The 22,677-nt window shown below is 45.7% G+C and overlaps 1 protein-coding gene and 1 long non-coding RNA gene across 3 annotated transcripts; one reads left to right on the plus strand and one right to left on the minus strand.

Annotated features, from left to right (window-relative positions):
- The first annotated feature begins 682 nt into the window (after positions 1-682).
- LOC101762246 (uncharacterized protein At1g04910) lies at positions 683-5,898 on the plus strand. The gene is made up of 10 exons (XM_004977217.4): positions 683-1,236; positions 2,045-2,117; positions 2,273-2,340; positions 3,081-3,169; positions 3,412-3,609; positions 3,713-3,917; positions 3,989-4,156; positions 4,487-4,654; positions 4,884-5,074; positions 5,520-5,898. The coding sequence occupies exons 1-10, from the start codon at positions 868-870 to the stop codon at positions 5,656-5,658; spliced, it is 1,668 nt and encodes a 555-aa protein (XP_004977274.2). The 5' UTR covers positions 683-867; the 3' UTR covers positions 5,659-5,898.
- A 149-nt stretch (positions 5,899-6,047) lies between these two features.
- LOC105914859 lies at positions 6,048-11,319 on the minus strand. 2 transcript variants are annotated; one of them, XR_002678587.1, is made up of 3 exons: positions 9,840-11,319; positions 7,288-8,680; positions 6,048-6,718 (listed from the first exon to the last, which is right to left on the minus strand). It is a non-coding gene; the product is annotated as an uncharacterized LOC105914859 (long non-coding RNA). The 2 variants fall into 2 exon arrangements; XR_002678586.1 differs by having other exon boundaries at positions 7,288-7,397; positions 8,583-11,319.
- Positions 11,320-22,677: the final 11,358 nt, after the last annotated feature.

The raw sequence follows: 22,677 nt of genomic DNA on the forward strand, positions 1-22,677 counted from the left end.
ATGTATTGCTAAAAAAAAGGCTATTTCGTTTAAGTTGCCACCAAAATAAAAGACAGGAGCCACGAATTTCAAAATAGTTGGATAGTTAGTTATGAACGTCCCACGAAACTATCTGATCCGTATCTAAGGTTATGGTTTATGAGTAGTACGGAAGTCTAAACTTTGTTACCCAGCAGCATATAGAAAGAAAGAAATGTTGAACTGGAGTTATATTAGGTTACATGTCTTTATTATTCCAACGACTCGACCAGAACACTACAAGTACTCTAATAGACAATAGCAAAACATGTGACGTCAACATAGTTAACGGTCCCTTGCTCCACGTCGCTAAGCGCGAGAGAGCTAGATTTGCAATACGATGGTAGGATCTGTTTCACCTAACGTTTCTATTCAGAAAATTTTCTTTTCAAATCCATGATATGTTATTCATTTCAAATCCACGATATGTTATTCCTAGTTACGTCGGTCGCAGAACGTAATATCATATGAAACTGAAGTGTAGATTCTATACAGTCAAGATGAAGCACCAAAGTGCGCTACACGCAGCGAGGGCGCAAGCAATCAGGCTAGTGCCGCACAAGGCGATCCGAGGTCGTCGCACGACGCCACGTACGCGCACCGCCATTTGGCCACGCTGATTCCGGCGGTTACACACTACTAATTCCTGCGCACACGTTTTCCTTCCGCGTTTCTTCCCTTTTCGGCTTCCATCCTTCCAATCTGCTTCTCCCTCCCTCCTCTCGCCTCACCATCCCCTGCAGCTCCATTAATCCCTGCGCCCGTTTCCGCCCAACCTCCCCCCACCCCAGCTGAGCGAGCGGAGCTCACATGATCCCCACGCGCCGCCGCTGAGGGTCCCCCGCCCCCATGTCTCTCGCGGCGTCAATGCGCAAGCCCGCCGCCGCGTGGCGCCGCCCGGGCGCCCGCGGCGGCGGCGGACCGCGGGGGCGCGGCGTGGTCGTCCTGCTCCTCGCCCTCGCCTACGCCGCGGGGACGCTCATGTTCCTGCTCGCCGGGAGGCTTTCCGGCGGGGGTCCGGGCGTCGAGGTGGCCTCATCCTCCCCGCTCCAGCGGCCGCGGCGCCACGCGGCCCCGCCGCCCTCGCCGCCACAGCCCGGGTCGGTGTACCGCAGCCACCTCGTCTTCGAGCGGCTCTGGCCGTCCATGCGCGACGACGCCACGCTCGTCGCGTCCGCCTCCTCCCTCTCCTCCTCGGCCTCGTGGCGCCGCAGCATGGTGAGGCGCTGCTCCCCTTCCTATCTAGCGAGTAGCGACCACCCCTGTTTCTTCTTTGCTACGGGTATCATCGGTGCTCGCCGGCTTTTCTTGTGGGGGGGCGAAGCTTCAGTTCTCGCGTGCTTCTTTGCTCCGTCTCTTCCTGGGTTTTGCTGCAAGGATTAGTCCAACTATTCCGCGAATTTCGGCGTCCTTTACATGTTCCTGCTCGGAAAATAATAACGGGAGGGATGCGCATTGTTTTTCTTGTTTCGTCAGGTGGTGTTCTTGTTGTGAGTTCAGGGCCGAAGTAAATATAGGATGGTTCTTGGTTTCTTGGGCTTCGCCTTGTTTACTTCACCTTCGGTTCTGAGTGATCGATTCTACTGAGCATTTATTTACTAGTATATCATGTCTTTTTTCTTCTTTGCTTATGAACTAGATGTACTCTGAGTAACAACCTGTTGCATAGCTGTATGCTTTGCTAAACAAGGAACAGAATGTTTGTAGTTTAAGCCTCCTAAGATTCCAAAGGAAGAAATAATCTTTAGATCACAATACTGTGCCTCTTGAGAGCTTCAATTTTGGATGCAATTGGTTATCTGTCATTCAAATTTAACTGTTAAATCAATCTGGGAATGTGCCAAAAATGAACCCCTATTGGTAGGGAATGGACAATGTGGACTTCCCTGTAACGTCTGTACATGTAGAATAACTTGCTATTTTGCCTATTTTTTCCTCTTGTCGGAACCAATCTGTGCCCATCTTTAGACACGTTTGCTCTTATCAAATTCATGTTATATAACACTTTTATGTTGGTATTGTGCAGTTAATGACATCACAATATCAAAATTCTGGGGAGCCATGGATGCCTTGTGTCAACAGCAGGCTGATTCGATCAGGTTCCATTTTGAAAATCTTTGCTATGATTTCGTACATCATATGTACCCATTGAAATGATATACCTTATGGAATTCTTGGGCCACATAATCATGAGGAAACTGGATGACCTTTAAGTCAACACTGATAGTCTACATCACATTTTGGTTCTTTGCAGAGTTGCCGCCCTCAAATGGCTATCTCATGATTGAAGCAAATGGTGGTCTGAATCAACAACGACTTTCTGTAAGTACCAGGATTATTACTTTTTGAATAGATGTGTGCTCATTGTTCTGAGTAAGATATACCATGCCATTGCCTTAAATGAAAGTCCAGTGCCTTATAAATCTTTGATGCACCAATAAGTGGTTTTGGATGCACTTTATTCTACTGTGCTGGCATTCTTTAATAGTTGTATTATGAAAAATGAGTGAATTGGCAACAGCCTAGAATTTTTTCCATAAAAAGAAAGTTACTACCACCTTGCTTCTATATATGAGTGATTATGGACATCAGGGTGCACCAATGAGTGATTTTTGACAGTCATGTTATTGTCACATTTTACTTAACTGCGTTGGCTTTCTTCAATAGTTTTATTATGAAAATGAGGGAATTGGCAACAGCGTAGAGTTTCTTCCAGAAAAAGAAGTCACTCCTTCCTTTTATATATGGAGTTGGATAGTTCAATTAAGTTTTTGACATAAATGTGGCAAATCAGTGGTTTTAGATATTCTTATGTAAAAAAGGTCCTGCTATCTAGGACCCCCCCCCCCACCCCCCAAAAAAAAAAAAAAACAGTCTGAAGTACCCTCTTGGTTATCACATTAATGCTTATATGTCTGTTGTCATATATTTCTTCTCTCCATTTCTTAAAATCCTGCTGTGATCCGTACCCATTAGCTGTGATGCTAATCTATTATATTTCTGAAGTTCTTGGAGTCTTCACCCTAAGTTGCATAATAATTAACTCAGATTTTGCAATGCAGATCTGTGATGCTGTTGCTGTGGCCAGCTTGCTTAATGCAACTCTTGTGATCCCAACATTTCATCTGAATAGCGTTTGGCGTGATGCGAGGTAACTATTTGTCTGATTATCACATTGTTTCCTTACATATAAAATGCCCTTTTTATTTGTGACTTCCTATAATTTTGTTGGGAAATACTAGTTTAAGAGTCTGAAGTGAAAGGTTGTTAACATACAACATAAACTACAAACTTTAACATTTTGATTTGAGAATGATCATTGGTATTACTTCTGTACCTCTTGGTAAGCAGTTTCATGAGGATATGGAATCTGACCTGGTGTATTTCTTCCAGCAAATTTGGTGATATATTTGACGAAGATCATTTCATTGAGACACTCAGAGAACATGTAAGAGTTGTGAAGAAACTTCCTGAAGATGTTTTGCTGCGCTTCAATCATAATATCAGCAGCATACCAAATATGAGAACTAAAGCCTACTCATCACCGAACCACTATGTGCAAAAGGTGCTTCCAAAACTGCTGGAGTTAGGGTAAGGAATACATCCCCCCCACTCCACCTGGAATGAAGGAGAGCTTGATTTAACTGGGACAAAGCCAAGGCGCATGTTTCATTTTATTGTCTGTTCTGTGCAGGGTTGTGCGCATAGCCCCATTCTCAAATAGATTAGCCCAGTCAGTTCCATCGAACATCCAGGCCTTGAGGTGTTTGGTAAACTACCACGCACTGAGGTTTGCTGAACCAATAAGAAATCTTGCAGAGGATTTGGTTGGCCGAATGATGAAAAAGAGTTCTTTGACTGGTGGGAACTATGTTTCGGTGCATCTTCGCTTTGAAGAGGTTATTAATTCTCTCGTACATGTTCGCAATACGGTATTTTCTTCCATCCTACTGATACTGTGTACTTTTAGGATATGGTAGCCTTTTCGTGCTGTACATATGACGGTGGCTTGAAGGAGAAAACTGAAATGGACAATGCTCGTGAAAGGAGCTGGAGAGGCAAGTTTCGTCGACATGGTCGAGTGATAAATCCAGAGGCAAATAGAAGGGATGGAAAATGTCCTCTTACTCCTCTAGAGGTTAGACCTCCTTTTTTCTTTTTGTCTCCTTGTATTGTCCACTGTAAACACTTTCTATATCTACGCTGCTGTATGTGGATCATCTGATGGGAGTGCAGCATTTTATGTTGGACAGACAGTTGCATTTGTGTGCTGAATCATGTAGTCAGTATTTCAAAGTGTCCTAAAAATTGCTATAGGCTTGGTTTATCGCTTTTTTTTCCTGCTTTTCTGTATTCCGTTACCAAGCCAGTTTAGTCGGTTAAGCTTCAGTTTATTACTAAGTTGCCTTCTAAAATCATTTAAAAGGGTTTACTGGAGATGATGTCCTCACTGAATGGATTCTTGCAGGTTGGTATGATGCTACGAGGCATGGGATTTGACAATACCACCTCCCTGTACGTTGCTTCTGGTAAAATATACAATTCTGAAAAATACATGGCTCCGCTTCGCCAGATGTTCCCTCTTTTAGCGACAAAGGATTCTCTTGCTATACCTGTAGAGCTTGCTCAGTTCAAGGTATTACTTGCGCCAGCACTCTGTTTGTTTACTTGAATACACTGGAGAGCTGCATATCATTTCGTTAAAGAAGAGATGGAGTTATTTTTAACACTGAACGAGTATGCATGCATGCTTCTGTTCACCTTTACCACATACAAATTTGGAACAATATGTTAGTCTGAAGTATCTGTCTTGGTTGAGAACAGAAGTTAGATTGGGACCCCGCTCACCAACCTATTCTCTGCAGGGACACTCATCTCGTCTAGCAGCGTTAGATTACACTGTTTGCGTTCAGAGTGAAGTGTTTGTGACAACTCAAGGAGGAAACTTCCCTCACTTTCTGATGGGGCACAGGCGTTACCTGTTTAGAGGGAATTCAAAGACAATAAAACCTGACAAACGGAAGCTAGTTTTATCATTTGACGATCCCAATATCAGGTCAGTTGTTTGGAGCACTCACCATACGTTTCGATCAGTAACTATCAATCATTCACTTAATCCATAATTATAAGTGGTTAGCTCATCACTGGCTGCCAGTAGCTGTCAGATCACAGCAATTCGGTTTTCAACTTTGGCCATCTAGATGATAATTCTTTGATAAAACAATTGTTGAAGACTATGTTTTGACCAAAAAGTGGTCCGTTCTTGCTGTTGTTCTGGTTTTTACCTAATCAACTTCTTTAATTAGTATGCCTTCCCAACGGCCCATTGAACTAATCCCTGAATTTTTTTTTACACCAGAAGCCTTTCCTAGGTTTTACATTTCTGAATATATTGGTCCAGCCCACAATTTTGTAGCACACCTAAATTTTAATTCAGGCATAATTTTTTTAGGACTGTATTATTAAGATGAGTTGTTTTAATTTCCCTCGTGCAATTTCAGATGGGATCGCTTTAAGCAGAACATGCAGGAAATACTGCAGCACAGCGACGTAAGGAGCATTGCATTCAGGAAACCTAACGATTCCATATACACCTTCCCGATGCCTGATTGCATGTGTCAGCAAGATGGGTTGATATAGGTTTAGCATACATACGGATAGTATACCACACAAATTGGTGCAGGCAGGCATTTTGTACACTTTGTAACCTCTAGGGTAGTCACCATATAGCAAGATTGACTGGAAATTCGTTGAGTTTTGTTAGTACTAGGGAGGTAGATGAGCTGGGGAGTTAGTTTGGCTGTGGATGTTGAAATATTCCGTTGAATGTATATGTAAAGAGGACTACTAACTACAAAGAAAAGAGAGCTTCCTTCCTTAGCACAGTATTACTACTACTAGAGCCATTTTCCCGGTCTAGTTTGTAATTTTTTCCTGCCGGGATTGTATTTTTATCATCATGTTTCCTCAATTAGGTGCACACAATTGGGAAATTCGGTGCACACAATTTGTTATAAAGAAACTTGCGGTAGGTAATCAGATGCAAGGTCAGCCATGAAACGGCGAACTGCTAGAACATTGTATACTGCATGATCATTTGTACATACACACCAGGCAGCGTACATTTTGAAAAAAACGCAACAGGAGTCGGTTTACATCAAACTGCATTCTGCCATACCAATATTATACATGTGAGAAAGCAGAAAGCACACCACACCACACCACAAAGCCGCCCAATCTCAATAGCATCCTGATGCACTGTCAAACTGCCATGACTATCACATATAAAAACAATAATTCAGGCTGACTTCAGCAAGTTACACCTCCGGTGTCTACATGCTATTTGAATCTTCAGAAGATGGTGAGCTCAACCTTCTATCAGGCTATGCTGGTTCTGTTAGTTCTCCATTATTTTTCATTGGGCCTGTGTTGGGATGTTGGCTGTAGGCCTTAAAATAACCTGAAGCAACATCATATCATAAATGGTTGTAAACGATCCCAACCTGCATGAAGGGCAGAAGGAGTAGATTGTTGTGGGGCCGACACACTGGAACCCTCAGCGCATCAGGTCCTTGCTTATAGCTTCAACTTTCGGAGTCTTTGTAGATATTTGGCGAGCATAGAAGAAACAGTTTGTGATGGGCTTGTGGTTCACAAAGCTCCAATAGTAGTTGTTGAATGATCCGAATTCCCGAACTACCTACAGGTAAGCATTTCGAAAGTTAAACACAATAAATATAGAATAGACTCTTTATGTACTGATGCTCCAACAGCAGGGCTCTAGTTGACAAAATCCACTGCTATGGAATAAACCCTCAAGAATGATATTCTTGAGGGTTTATTGAATCTGCTAACCTGTACTGGGGCTAACAGGGTGAAGGCACATTCTAACTGTTAAGCCCCATCACCCACTCTTAATCTCTTATCCTAGTAAACTGAACTTCCAAACCCATTGTTTTGTAAACGTGAATTGTCCAACAAATGTTTGTTCTTGGATAGATGACACATAAATTGCCGAACACAAACAACGCATAATAAAAAAAATAGGCACACTGACATTCCTCCATCATAAGTACCTGATGCACTGATTGCATATTTGTAGGCATAGATAGAAGTATTTGGTAAATTTTCTCAGTAGTAGAAAAGGCGAGCAATTTATCATGTGCTACAAATTGCTATCCTCTAAAAACATAAAGCAAAAAAAAATGACAGCAGCTTAAATCCGAAGGTGAAAAGTGCCAAAAGATGAGAGGATAAGCCAGCGAGTACCTGGAGTTCCTTGTGATAGACTCCATTCTGACTGCAATATCTAATAGCATCCATTAACTAATGAATATGAATATTGTTTGCTAATGCCGAAGATTCAGATTAAGTGGTCACTGACATCATAAGAAAAAAAAATATCAGGATCCTTCTTCTATAAGGATAATTAGAGTGTGCACTCATTCATGGTTTAGGTATTTGGGAAACATGGGGATCAAGAATTACCTCAATAAAAATCGTCAACATGCAAGATCAACTGGGTAAAATTGAATACAAACGGCTAAGATATGAATCAGGTGTAACAGCCCATGGGCCGGGCCACTTGGGCCAAAAGTGGTGTGCGTGCGTGCTAGCAGTGCTAGCAGCAGCACAGGCTTTAGTGCCATACTACTAGATGTGAGTGGGTTAGACCAGCTTAAATAGCCGATGGTAGGAAACTGTGTAACTCCGGTTGCAACTTTTACGTGAAGCTAGGACTATCACAAGAAAGAAGAGATAATGTTCTACAAACCCGTATACAAAAGAAATTTAGACTCAACAAAAAACATCTGAGAACTGATGCATATCTGCCTAGTTGGTGCATCAGAAATGTTTTTGTCCATGAGTTGGTGTTTATAGTTTCTGCTTTCCTATTAGTCAAATGAGGCAAAGCTCCTTCAATGCACCAAAAAAAAAGGAAAGAATGAGAAATAAACCTGAGTGAAAAAAATGAAGTATAGCAAAACAATCCATCTAATATTTTCATTTTTAAGTGCTGTACAACAATATGAAGACAAAATTTACCAATTTTAATAAAAATGAAGCCTGGTTCAGATCAAGTTTGCCTGATCTTCAGCGTTCAAAACTACCTAAACCACATACAACACCACTAACTGATATGATAGATATGTTGACGAGGAAAGGTACCATAAGAGCAAATGCACTTTCAATTTCAGAGAAACTACATGCCTCATGCAAGAAACTGAACTGTTGGGAGCAAATTTCATATTAAGGCTTTTGCGTTTTCATACTTGAAATTAGCATTAGATATCTTCTCAACCAATCGGACCGACTCAACTCTAGTGTGGCACAATAGCAGGGTTGGAGGAATTTGGCACATATGGGATGTCATATCAATAATAGCTGAAAGAAGGGTTTAGAGGTTAATTTAATCCCATGAATGGACCTGCATTTTTCTTGATACCACTAATGCTGAGTACAGAAAAAGATTATGCCTACAATTTATATGAAAGATAAATGGAAAAATAGTTTTGTGTTCAACATCAAATGGATGGGAACAAAAATATAATCAAGAAGCTTACGGCATCACCATAACACCAAGTAATGAGATAGCAAGACCTGTAGCTCCATTTCCTTTTAAGTTCAGGAACAAAAAGGTCCCTTATGACTCCTGAAGCGTCTGGTTCAGAATACCAGAGTTCAACTAAGAATAAAAATAGGATAATGCATTTGGTTCATGACTAATGTAGGTTCATGATATGAATAAGATAACCTTAAAAACATGTGCCTGTGGTTTGGATTTTGGAATAAAAAAGCAGCTACTGTTCTCCAGTAGCGGACAGTTAAGCAAATCAATCAAGAGATATACAGCATTTCAGACATGCATAGTTAAGTTCTTTCTCTCCTACTTTAACTATAAACATAGTAAAAGCGTATCAAAGAAATTAGTCTGGCAATTAGAGAGAGCAATACTCAGATTCCATGATAAGGAATCAATTGGGACAAATACTCATTCATTGTTCCAAAGTATATTAGATGATCCTGCATTTCTTTAAGGAGCCATCACACAGAGTATGAGCTAGCTAACACGTAGTGATAAGATGGTAACTGATTCAAAAACAAATACATACATCTGTTAGGATTGATCTCATCCGACTCAATCCAACGATTGAGTCGGACCCCTTGACCGCGTCCTGATCGGGGACGCTCAACCGACCACCGGTCGGCGGGCCCCCGTCACACAGCGCTATAAAAGGAGAAAGGTGGGGCCGAGGCGCAACACATGAATTTGACCACCGCCACTAACCCACCAAAAAACCCTAGAAGACCCCTCCGATCATGGGCACGCTGCAGTGACGGGAAGCACCGCCGGCCGTGTCGCCATCCTCTGGACTCTACCGGCCCGTACTGCGTCGCTGCTCCCACGGTTACTTTTTCCTACTCTTCCTCTCCTGCCAAGCCCGAAGGTATGGGCGTTTACTCCTCTCTCTCTCCCTAGATTCTCAAGTTTATACAATGCTAAACCGAAATCACCCGAAGATCCACACCTAGATGATCCTAATGAGTCTATCAACATCAGATCAGCTGTACCACACATCAATTTCAAGTATGCAGCGCTAAAATTTCAGTGAACCATCGTAAACCAAACAAGAACAGAACAGCGTTAAAATGTTGGGGGAAGAAAAGGGGTTTGTGGGGTTAGTGATTAGAGAACTTATTTGTGAATCCAAGTACAGCAATTGGTGCTAGATCATGAATGAACTCAATTTGGGGAAAATCAGAGATAGCAAAAGAGAAACGAGAGGCAGTAGGAAAGATGACAGGAGGAGATATTTGACCTGAAGAACGGAGACCCATACAGTATAGCAGAGCAGCAGGGACGGATCACCGTGGAGTCACGCGCTGCAGCTGCGTCGTCGCGAACCCCCGGCGCCGCGGCATTCGCACCGCCGCCCAGCGTCAGGTACCCCAAGGTGGACGGCTTCGTCGGGAAGCAGTAGGAGAAGGCCCCGCCGTACGCGCCCGCCGCCTGCCCCACCAGCGACACCGGCAGGCGGCCGAGGCCGAGGAGCTCATCGATGCCGGTGAACAGACCCTCTGCGCGTGGCCGCACCCGAAGAGGAATCCGAGCACCGCGCCACCGCGTCCGTCGCCATCAGCGTCAGCGTGTCGGAGCTGTACTGTACACGCCCGTTGTGTTGGGCCCGTCGCCGTAGCTGACCACGTACCCGCACTGCGCGCGCGTCTGCGCCGCCAAGCACCCGGACGCGTAGATGCCCAGCCCCGAGCACGCGGACCCGCCGCACAGCACGGCGGCGTACGACGAGGACTGGGAAGGGGTCGAAGAGCGGGTCCTTCTTTCTGAAGCACGACGACGCCGCGCGCGCCCGGCTTGCACTGCACACACGACAGGTCGCTGCCGGTGTCCACCTCCAGCATCTGCGCCACGCCCGGCGTGCCGAGGCTCGCCGTCACCACGTAGTTGAGATCGTGCCGATCTCCTAGCCCCAGTTCACCGGCACCGCCGCCGCCTTGGATTCCAACAGCTGCTGCGCGCCGGCGCCCGACACCCTCCTCAGGATGTACTCCGCCCACCGCTGGTCCCCACGCAGCGTCTCGGCGACTGACGGCGTCGCTAGCGAGGACGTCCGCGAGGGGGCGCACGGCCCGTGCCTCACGCCGCCGGGGACGGCGGGCTGATTGGTCCCATCCGAGCCGAACCGAGGCTCGCGCCATGAGCTCCTCCCCGTGGCGCGCCGCGCGCGCCTCCTCTTGCCATTTGCCACTGCTCCTGCGAGCCGGCGCACTCGGTTTCTTGCCCCACTGCCATGGCGCCGCCGCGGAGGCGCCCGGATACATCACCGTCTCCACCGCCAGCTTCAAGGTGGGTTCTACGTGCAACGCCCCCGACCTAGGTACGCGGATGCTGCCAAACTGCTTGGCACTGCGGAGGCTCGGCCGTAGAGGGACAGCGCGGACTCCGTGCGCCCGCCTGCTCCTTCTTGTCGACACGGCACAGCCACCTCCAAGGACACCCCAATGGCTAGGGTTAGGACCGGGCCGTAGGTCGAAGGCCAGGGCAGCCTGGGGGCGGCGGCGGGGCGGGGGGTCCTAGCAGGGGCGACGCCGCGCAAGGAGGTACCGACGAGAGGGAAGCCAGGAGAGACGAAAGTAGCGGACAGATGCACATCAAATGGATGGAGTAACTATTGCCTGTACTTCATCGCACAGAAGTCCACGGGTACTGCTGTTTTCTAGCTTTCAGACAAGTTGATGACTGAGGTTTCCTCTCCATTCGTATAGGGCAGATTTGATCAAATGGCACTATGGCAGGTTGGTTAGGTATTGAAAAATCCGACCAAAAGTGGTTTAGCCTACTCCTTCCCTTCCAAATTTAAAGTCATTTTAGTTTTGTCCTAAGTCAAATTTCTTTAATTTTAACTAGTTTCATTAAAAAAACCATGGAATATGTTTTTTATAATGCATTTATTTGATATTGTATGTTGTATATTTTTCAATAAATTTGGTCAAAGCTATACGAGTTTGGTAAGGTAAAATAATGTTAGAACCGGGGAGTATATTGCAAGTGCAGGCGGGCCAAATGTTGAAGCACGAGCTCAGGCAATGCACTAGTGGGTTCGTGCATGTCTCGTATCTAAAACACGGTGCACTTGTTTTCCAAAAATAAAAATATAAATAAAAGAACAGCAGAAACATGCATAGCAGTGAGAAAAAAAATCCATGCTTCATGCAGTGGTTGGCCAGTAGTCCGTAGTCCGTACCAGTACTTCCGTGGTCTCATGTGTTTTTTCAAAAGGTTTTTGCAGGAGCTCCAGCAACTAGTGTTCCGATGGCGACGAGCTCCATGTGGTCGCCGCAGTACTTTGGTCTTGGTCTGTTTGGTGTGGGGGCTCCTGTACAGCTAGATAAGCACCATGGTTTTAAAAGTTCATTAGGTCTAATTAGAGATCAGAGCTACCGGTATCAGCTCTATTACACGTTTTGTGTTTCAGCTCCATGAACAAACAGCGTGGAAGAGTGATTTCCCACTGATTTTGTAGGAAATCATCGATGTCAGCTAATATCAACAAAGAGATCTGGCTCCGCCCCTATATGGATTCAACCTTTCAAAGATTTCAATATTTTCCGAATAATAGATCAACATATCAAAAATTGCAGATTCAACAATTTTGAAAAAGCTAGATCAACATTTAAAAAAATACTACCTACAACATTTTTAGCGAGTTGATTCAACATTAGTCAAATGCGAGATCAACATTTTGAAAAAAAATGGATTGCATCATGTCGGTGTTTCGTACCACCGACTAGTGAATGTACGTCGCGCTCTCCTTACTTCCGATGGCTAGCACACGAGGGACAGAGAATTATACTGGTTCGGGAATGTCCTTACGTCCAGTTTCAGCAGGAGTCTTGTTCCTTGGATCGTGTGCACAGGGCTTTACAATGGGGTGCTTGCAAGCAGGTGTTCGTGCGGTGTGGGAATGTGTGTTGTGCGAGTGAGTGCGAGAGAGTGAGAAGAAGGCCCGGTTCCCTTTATATAGACCAGGGACCGAGCAACAATGTTTTTTAGAAATGGAGGGGGTCCCCGACTTGAGGTCAGGGGCGGTGCTGTGGTCGGGGTCTTCCTTGTCCTGTCCTCCTAGCCTGGCAGTGGGCTTTGCACGCCTTGTACGGTGACTCCTGTGCGGCGTGGGCCGCCTACGCGAGGCCTGGCCTATGGCGTGCTCCCGTCCCATCTGCCAACCCCGTGGCAGTGAACAGGACGGGAGTCATAGCTATCAGTCGTACTGGTGATGAGCGGATAGGCCTGAGCTCGAGGCGGGGGCGGGGCGTGCGGCCTGTTCCGGCTTTCCCCAACCTCCTCGGTGACTCATGGCCATCTCACACCGTCACCCAGCGCTAGGTCCCACCCCCCTTAGGGTCGTACAGGATCTAGCGCTGGGTCAGATCCTTGACCTTGACGAGTCGCCCTGACAGGGGTGGTGATGACATCGGGGCGCATAGGCTCGTACGTTCGCGCGTGCCTTCCCCTGACAAGCGTTCTGGACGGTCTGAGGGGTGTAGCCTCACCCTTGGACCCCTCGGCCAAAGATCGGTTCCTTCAGTCGGGTCTTGTCACCGGCGTGGGACAGCCAGTGTGGCCGTGCCCTGCATTGAATGCTCGTCTACATGGAGCCGATCCTCCCGTGTCAACGGTGGCGAACGGGCGAGGTGCTGTGGGACCTACGCGGGCCCTTCTCCAACCTGTGTGGCTCCAGTGGCCGCGGTCTTCACTCCAGACCTGGGGTGGTCGGAAGGTGGGCCACATCGTGATCTGGGCCGATCTAGCGCGCACTTGGCCTTGTGTTGGTATTTATTAACGTTCACGAATAAATACGCAGGCACACGGATATACCGCTGTAGCATTTCACCCATGAGTATTCCCAAGGGTATCGTATTTCCCAAAGGAAGGCGGATAGGTCAAAAGAGTTTACTATTGCATATGAGTATATCATGTATGGGTAGTGTCAATACTCAAGGCAGGGGTAAGATAGATAAATAGATAGTGTGACACACACATGATTCATCTCAAGATAACTAAGCTAATGAGAAGGACTAAGAGTTAGCTCTATATTCATATGAAATTCCTATATAATGTACAGATTATACAAGCAAACCATACATACACATTGTATAGACTACTAGTCTATCACCCAGGCGCACGCGGGGAGATAGTTCCCGCACTGGTTACGCCCTGTGAAGTTACTATTGATTTACGAACTCCTACAGCGTACCCGAACGTGGAGGAGTACAAAGGACCGGCAGGGCTGTCACCACCTGTGGCCTACCTCTAACTATCTGTGGGGCAAACTCATAGGCAATGAAGTTATGCAACCTAAGCACCATGCTTGCATTGTTAACAACACTCCAGACACCTCAAGCTATTGCATAGAAGGCTAAAGCCATCATAGAAATGGCCATTGAACTGCTGCCGTAGCATAGCACATCAACACTATATAAGGTATATAAGCACACAAGATATAAACTATGGTATGGTCTATAGACACATGTAAGAGCATGTGATCATATGCTATGAGAGCAAGGGTATACGACTAACATACGAGCGTATAAGCCTAGCACATGAACATGGCACGAACACATAAGCAACTCATGCATATGAGAACCAAGCACAACAGTATATAAAGAAGATATATCTTTGAAGTAGAATAAAGTCAACCTAAGAATAAAAGATACAAGAGCCATACCCTAGACTCCAAGGAGATCTAGAACCTGAAGCAGAGCTACTCTAGCCTAACTCCACTAACTTGGAAACTAAGAGGAAGAGAGTGAATCACTAGTTGTGTGTGTGTCTCTAAATGGAGCACCTCCCCTCATATATATAATCCCCTCATATATATAAGCACCAAGAGGCAGCATCTCCAAAGGAATCTTTAGGGAATCTCCTACCACTGCCTTTAGGACATCACCACAGGCTGCCACATGGAGGGTGGAGATGAAATGGCACAAGGGCGGTTCGGCCAACCCCCATGTGGCGCCTTTCTCCACCGCCTTCATGTGGGAGGCTGACATGTGGACCCCTATGACGGTTGTGTGCGTTATCCAGTGGATTGAGACGGTTTTGGTAGTTTGTGGGCCCTTCAATCCATGGGATGCACACGTGGTGGACTCTCATTTGTCGGAAGCGTGCTTCTTGGATCCATAGAGGGTGGTTTTCCTTTATTTTGTGCTTATTCACTTTCAACCAAATATTCTTCATGGACAAGTGGAACTACATTATTTGAAACCAAATATACGTGTAAAAAATGCCAATCCTACTTTATTGTTAAATATATTGATGGTCATTTTTGTACTTAACGACCGTCAACACCTTGCTGGGCTGTTTGGCCTTTTTAGCTCCTGATGGCGTCTTTCTCCCTCCCTAAAGGTACCCCTGGTATGGAAACCCGTCACATCAGCGTCTGGCTCTAGCGACAGCATCCGGTAGCGGCGATGATGTCCTAGTCGAGACTGGCGGCCACGGACGGTGGCGGGGCGTGCTGTGCCGGCGGCAGGGCAGACGGTGCGATGATGGCGGCGCTCGCGGGGCAGCGGTGTTGGGTGAGAGAGAGAGAGAGAGAGGGGTAGGGTTGGCGAGAGTTGGCATATCCAATGGATGAAACTATTTGCATGATAATATTGGAAGCCACGTAATATATGGGCTTCCGGAAGCTATATAGGAATACCGGTTTGGTGTAGCAGCAGTAGCCCGCAACCCGCCAGGAGGTCCATCTAATTGCAATGGTACTTGGTACTTTACTTGAGTCTCCCGTCACCTGGGCCTTACTAATGTGTGTGACAAGAAACCGAAACGGGCTAGCTCTTTGAAAATCTAGGACCTATTACTTTGAGTTGCAGATTTTGAGTTTTTTTAAAAGCTGTTGCTGGCCTTTTGCTTCTAAAAAAGCTAACATTAGCTTGTAGAAGATGTAGTTAGTTTTCTGAGTAAAAAAGCTACAAAAAGCGTACGAAACTGAGCTTTCCATCTTTCCATATAAACTCAACTTTTTTAGGCTTCCAGTTTTTCTGAAACTACATGAGAATATCGCTGTTTATTTGAGCTTCCGATTTTTCACGCTGAAAAACTGCCACGTAACTCAAACAGGGCCCTAATCATCAAGCTCTAGCTTTGGGCCATCCCTGTGTCATCCAAGACGGGCCGGGAGAAATGTACAGGCCCTTTAGGCTGTCCGCACCGGGGACCGCTACACCATCCTCCAGTATCGCGGTAGCGGAAAAAACCCCGCACCGCGGTACTGGTTGGCGTCCGCTACGCAAGCAGACGGCCCCCGGTCTGCTACTTCTAGCGGACGTGCAGGCCTCCCGCCACCCGCCGCCAGCGCCAACGAACACCCGCTCGCGCCTCCGCTCGGACCGCCCGCTGCCTCCATACCGCTGCCGCCGCCGCCGCCGTCGGGGAGGAGGATGAGGCCGATGGGGGGGAAGGATGCGGGCGCCGACGGGGAGGAGGAGGGCGCCGGCGGGGAGGAGGAGGAGGGCGCCGAGGGGGAGGAAGAGGAGGGGGTGGCGGGGAGGAAGGCCAGCGGGGAGGGGAGGAGCGCGCCGGCAGGAAGGGGAGGAGGTGGGCGGCGGGGAGGGCGAGGCGTCGGGCGGGGAGGGCGAGGCGTCGGGGGAAGGGGAGAGTAACGGTTGGGGAGGAGGGGGGAAGGGGAATAAAATATGGAACTGTTGGTATAGAGTACGGGATACAGAGAAACATGGTGCGGGAGGAATTGGTATGGAGGAGAGAATCTCAATAACTAGGATAGAATATTCCTTTTAGAGTATGGAAATAGAGTACGATGAGTGCAGACAGCCGAATATTCCTTTTAGAGGATGGAAATAGAGTATGACGAGTGCGGACAGCCTTAGGATCCCGTTATTTCACACTCTCCGGATGCCCTTAAGGGGTGTTTAGTATCGGGTGTTTGATACTAAAGTTTAGCACCTATCACATCGGATGTTTGGATGCTAATTAGGAGTATTAAACATAGGCTAATTACAAAACTAATTGCACAGATGGAGTCTAATTCGCAAGACAAATCTATTAAGCCTAATTAGTCCATGATTTGATAATGTGGTGCTACAGTAATCATTTGCTAATGACGGATTAATTAGGCTTGATAAATTTGTCTCGCGAATTAGCATAGGGTTTTGCAATTAGTTTTATAAGTAGTTCATGTTTAGTCCTCCTAATTAGCATCCGAACATCCAATATACACTTTTAAAGTTTAGCACCTACTGTCCAAACACCCCTTAAGAGTTGTCTTCTCGGCCTGGTAGGGCGCAAAACCTTCTTTGCATACGAGTGGAGTCGTCTTCTTGGCCTGGTAGGCGCAAAACCTTCTTTGCATACGAGTGTAGTGATGTGAGTGTACCACAGGATTTCACTTGGTGATCAATTGCGTGTTTGCTTTCAGACACGTTATGCTTCCAGCTAGCATTGCTTTGCCAATTTTATGCTATCTTGGTTGTTTGCAGAGTCATGTTGCCTGCCCCTAAGAGTGCGGTGGCAACTGGCAACACTGCAAGCTCATAGTTTTTCTTTAGTGTATTGACTAACATTCTCACAGGCGAAGTCTTTTACTCTTGTGGTATCACCATTGCTTCAAAAGTGGATATTCATGAGTAAACATCTTGATTACGCTTGCTACATTTACTTCCTCAGATTTGCATTTAGAAAAACAATGGACCGGGCGCTAAAAGATCGTACATAGAAAATGATACAGATGTCCCAGGTTTGCTTTGGTTTAATAGAAGTACTTACAAAAAGGTAGGTTGCCTATCATGATGCTTTGACCAGTAGTGTAGTGGGAATAGAGCTTCCTGTTGAAAGAACTCATGATTTCATTTTCTCCAAAAAATGGACTTATTCAAATATGACAATATCATTGTCATGTTAGATAGTACTACAGAAAGGAAAATTTCTAGTCAAAGTTCGACTAAGCAAATTCAGTGACAATTATCAATTGGTCAACTACCCAACTCAATCGACGAAAATTTATCCTACGCCAGAAGAAAACTAAAATGATGAAATAGAGGGACTAGAACCCAAAGAAACAAAATCCCAAAGATAGCCTTTAGGCAACGCAATTAGCTAGGCTGTACTGTGTTAAAAAGGGAAATTAAAGGTATTCATGCTTTATGGTGCAGCGATAAGGTTGCCAAGCAAATCTCTCTTTATTACTCTGACTTCATGGTTCAGCCAAACTTGTCAAGCGTTTCTTCATTAGTGAACACTAATAAATGTTGAATTTGCTTGATCGAACTCGCACTGTTTATCTTCCATCTGGTAGGGCACTAGGGCGTCAAACCTTCTCTGCATACGGTTGTAGTGATGTGACTACATATAAGTATTATTTCAGTCGATGTGCAAGATCCATTTATTCAATATTCATGGGATTTGCATGTTTCCTATCAGACACGCTTTCTTTGATTTCCAGCTAGCATTGTTCTGCCATCTTCATGCTAACTCCTAAGAGTGCAGTGGCAACACCGTACCAAAAAGCTCATATTTTTCCTAGTGGACAAATCAATTTTTATTGACTAGAATTCTCTCAGAGGCAAAATCTTACAGTACTGATTGATATCATTTCGAGTTAACATTCTTGAGTAAACAACTTTGTTACGAGCTTGATACATTTAATTGCTTACTAGATTAGCATATAAAAAAAATATCGAGTGAGCGGTGAAGGATCGTACTTAGAATATGAGAAAGATACGATATGATGTCTCTAATGTGCTTTGCTTATGAATAGTATAATAAACAAAAGTACATTACCTGATATGATGCCTTTTGAGCACCAGGAACCAGTGTACCTATTGAAGACAAGCATGTAATTTCATTTTCTCAACAAATACTCAGTGACAGAAAGACGCATGCTAACCAAAGTTTGACTAGTCAAGTTCAGTGACAAGTACTCTGTTAAGCAAATACTCAGCTCCGTCGGAAATCAAAGAAAAGAGTTTCACTTAGGCCCCGTTTGGATCATTGGAATTGAATTCCATCCTAATAATCATAATTTAGACACAAATTAATTAAGCTAATATAATTGTATGTGGAATATAGTTGTATATTATAGTTGGTGATATGGGAGAGATACTTGTATGCTGCACTTCTACTATAGAGAAGCGAGTCTAAGAGCGTGCTATAAGAATTAAATTCCATCTAATAACCATAATCTATAGAATCAATTTCCATCTCCCACCCCATGAATTTAAGATAGGCTTATATCTAAACTTTGGAAAGTTGTGGAATGCCACATTCCAACATAAATTAGCCTACTCCATTAAATAGATTCCAATTCCTTGGACCCAAACGGGGCCTTAATGATTTGTAGCTGTCATGATAAATTGGTAGTGGCATACCATACTTCTCTAAAATATAGCACTAGTGTATACACGGAAAGAGAAAAAAAAATGATGAAAGCGGAGGACTATAGAACACAAAGCGACTGAATCCAAAAGACAGCCTTTTGGTTGTACAGGTTAAAAACGAAAAATTATACAAGCTTTACGGTGAAGCGATAAGATTCACTAGCGAACACCAGTACTCTGTGTATTTGCTTTGACCAAACTTTGATGACAACTCTTGCAGATAAACTCGGCGAAAAAACTGTAGATGTACTCCAAAACTAAGAGGAAATCCAAAACTCTTCCATTTAAGCTAGTCAAATATAAAAATCTGCCGACCAAATTTCAATCATCGTCCAGGTGGCCGGGTCTTCATGAATCGAGCTAGCAACCCACAGCACGTTTCTACGAAATAAAATCCAAAAAAATATCCCACACCAAGGCTTATAGGGCGTGATTGGTTGCCCGCGTCCCACCGTCCGCTGCATGACCCCGAAGCATCCCGTGCACTCTCGCGTGTTCGGTAAGGCTCCCGGAACCGAAACGGCGCATGCGCCCGTTCATTTCCCTCACTCCGTCCCGCATCGCCCCATCCGCCCAGAGGGCACCTTCTCTCGCGAGCCGGGATGGCGCGGTGCTGGCGGGAAGATTTCGGCGGAGGGCGGGAGATGGCGCCGTATCGGGGCTAAAGGCGCGGGAGGTTACGGTGACCTCCCATCCTCGCGCCATTTTCTTCTCGCTCCCCTCCTCCCCGGTGCGCCTTCTCCTCTTCCTCCTCCTGTTCGCTCTCGGTTCGCCGGTGGCTCGAGGTACTCCGGCGGCGCCCTGTGCCCCCGGCGGTGCTGCGACGGTACATCTCCCCCTCCTTTTTACGCTGCTTGATCCCCTCTCCCCCGCTGATCTGTCGATTCGTCTTTTTTTGGTTGTTGTCGATGAACCCTAGGCTATTCTTCTGTCAGATCCGTGCGCTCCTTTTGTGGATTTAAGGTTGTGATGAACCGTAGGTACTTTTTGTGATGCAGATCTATGGTTCTCACATGTGTAGAGGTCGATCTGTTTTTTTGTTCGGTTCTTGTGTGGGTCGGGGTCCGGCGGCGGCACCCTGTGCCTCCGCCGGTCCTGCGACGGTACATCTTGGTTGGTTTTCATCCACCCTATGTTGTTTGTGCATCTGGCATATATGGTTTTGATGAACCCTATGTTCGTTCTTATGCGCATCTAAGGTTGTCGTGTATATTTGTGGATCTGATTTCTTGAATCCTGAAATTGGGTAACTGCTTTGCAACCAATGAGCCCCTAGTTAGCTGAGCAAAGTGCCTAGGTCGATGATGATTCCTTGCCGCCGGAGGAGCACCTTCGGGTGTGGCAGCCGCGTCTAGGATATAATGTAGTTCAGAATGTTTGCTTGGTTAACAACATGACCCCAAGTTTTTGTATACTGAGCTCTAATGAACACTGCATTGTATTGTTAGACATGGACTTCCAAGGTAGGCGCCGGGCTGCGGCTGCTCTTGTTGCTGCTGTTGCTGCTTGGTTTTTCTTGTGGTTTAGAAGGAGAAGTGCTGATGCTCGATCTATTACCTATGGTCCCATGGCAGAGAGGGACAGAGAGAGGAATAGCAACCTCAGATTCATTTATGAATCTGATGATGTGCATTGTGTCAACCTGCTAAGAATGAGAAGGGCACCTTTTTTCCAACTGTGTGACCTGTTTAGGTCTAGAGAGTTGGTTGTGGATAGCATCCATGCCACTGTTGAAGAACAGGTAGCAATGTTCTTGCATGTAGTTGGACACAACCAAAGGTTCAGGGTCATTAACATGACATTTAGGAGGTCAATTGAAACTATTAGTAGGTTCTTTCATCAAGTCTTGTATGCAGTTGGTGAGTTGAGAAATGAGTTGATTGTTCCACCATCCACTAGTGTCCATCCTAGGATCCTTGGCAGCAGGAGATGGAACCCATATTTCAAGGTTGGTGGCCCTTTCCTAATTGCAACCCAATTGACCTGACCAATATGGTACCAACCTGTTAATATGGCTTTTTATTTTTAGGATTGCATAGGAGCAATTGATGGGACACATGTCTTAGCTAGAGTGCCTTTGAAGATGCAAGCTGCCTTTAGAGGCAGGAAGCACACCATCACTCAGAATGTACTTGCAGCAGTGGACTTTGATCTAAGGTTCACATATGTGCTTGCTGGTTGGGAGGGATCTGCACATGATGCTCTGATTTTATCAGATGCTCTTGAAAGGGCAGATGGTCTTACAGTCCCACAAGGTACCATAACTCACATACACACATGGCAACAATACTTAGGCATGGAGTAAACTGATAAACCATCTCCATTTGTTACATTGTCTAGGGAAATTCTATCTTGTGGATGCTGGATATGCAGCCAGGCCTGGGTTCCTGCCACCATATCGTGGTACAAGGTACCACCTGAGGGAGTTTGGTTCAAATAGGCCACAAAATCAAAGGGAGTTGTTTAACCTGAGGCATTCTTCCCTTAGGGTGACAGTAGAGAGGGCCTTTGGTGCTTTAAAGAATAGGTTCAGAATCCTTGATAACAAGCCTTTCCATCCTTACAAAACCCAAGTTAAGTTGGTTCTTGCCTGTTGTATTCTGCACAATTGGATACTTAGGCATGGAGAAGATGAACATGTTCCCACTGAAGCAATTTGGACTCCTAACTCAACTGATACCCCCCCTGAGCCAGAACTTAGTGCTGATAATGGAACCTGGGCACAGCAAAGGGATGAATGGGCTGCACAAATGTGGCAGAATAGGGGATCTTCTAGAGTTTAATTGCACTTAACTATTTGGGGTCATGTACTGTTAACTAGCATTGATGAATTTGTAATATGGTCTGAGACCTTGGTACTTTGCTATGATGTGTAACTGCAATCATGAACAATACAACTTGGTATGATATTTGAATGCAGTACTTACTTTCATGTTTGATTTCTAAGTGCTTTGGTGTTTGTTTTTGTTATGGTATGATGGTTAGGACATGGCTGTGATGGGTGAGGATGTGGTTGGTGTTGTCAATGAGGCAGGGGCCGAGGGTGGGGTGGCTGCTGTGGAGGAAGTGTTCCCAGCAGCCCCTCCACCCAATGGACCCCAGCCTGGGGGGCCAATGCAATGGACCAGTGTTCAGTCAGCCTTCATGCTTAGGAGGTTTCATGATCTGGTTGGGCAAGGGGTCAAAACTGACAAAGGCTTCAAGGAAGTGCATGTTAGGCAAGTTGCTAGGATGGTTTCTGATTTTGCTGAGGTGAATGTTACCACCAACCAAATTTATAACCACCTACGCAAATGGAGACAGAGGTGGGTTAAGATTGCTAGGCTCAAGGACCTCAGTGGTGCTCTCTGGAATGAGGACCTTCATATGATAGTCCTTGAGGAGGAGCATCTGTTATGATTAATAGCTACCCTTATCTCTAACTGTTGCACAACCTTTTGCCCAACTAGGATCATCCTGCTGATGCCAAGTTCTTGAACACCCCAATTGAGAACTATGTCCAAATGGAGGCCATTTTTGGGTCTAGTCAGGCTACTGGTAGGTTTGCCATGGGTTCCAATGAACCTTTAGGTGTACCTACTGACCTTGGACACCTTGAGGGGGAGGATCTTGCAACAGAGACAATTACTTTAGATGGGAATGAGGGTGACTCTGGTAAGAAAAATGTAGGTTCCAATGGCCTGGACACCTCTAAGAGTTCTGATGATAAAGAAGGGAGAGGTGGTAAAAGGAGGAAGTTGG

This window comes from Setaria italica, chromosome VII (genome assembly GCF_000263155.2).
Source record: "Setaria italica strain Yugu1 chromosome VII, Setaria_italica_v2.0, whole genome shotgun sequence".
Classification (NCBI taxonomy): Eukaryota; Viridiplantae; Streptophyta; class Magnoliopsida; order Poales; family Poaceae; genus Setaria; species Setaria italica.

Bases quoted from the DNA above. Each gene is read 5' to 3' on its own strand.
- LOC101762246 (XM_004977217.4), top strand. From the start codon at position 868: ATGTCTCTCGCGGCGTCAATGCGCAAGCCCGCCGCCGCGTGGCGCCGC. The intron at 2,118-2,272 runs GTTCCATTTTGA...GGTTCTTTGCAG, and splicing joins CAGCAGGCTGATTCGATCAG to AGTTGCCGCCCTCAAATGGC. The intron at 5,075-5,519 runs GTCAGTTGTTTG...GTGCAATTTCAG, and splicing joins TTTGACGATCCCAATATCAG to ATGGGATCGCTTTAAGCAGA.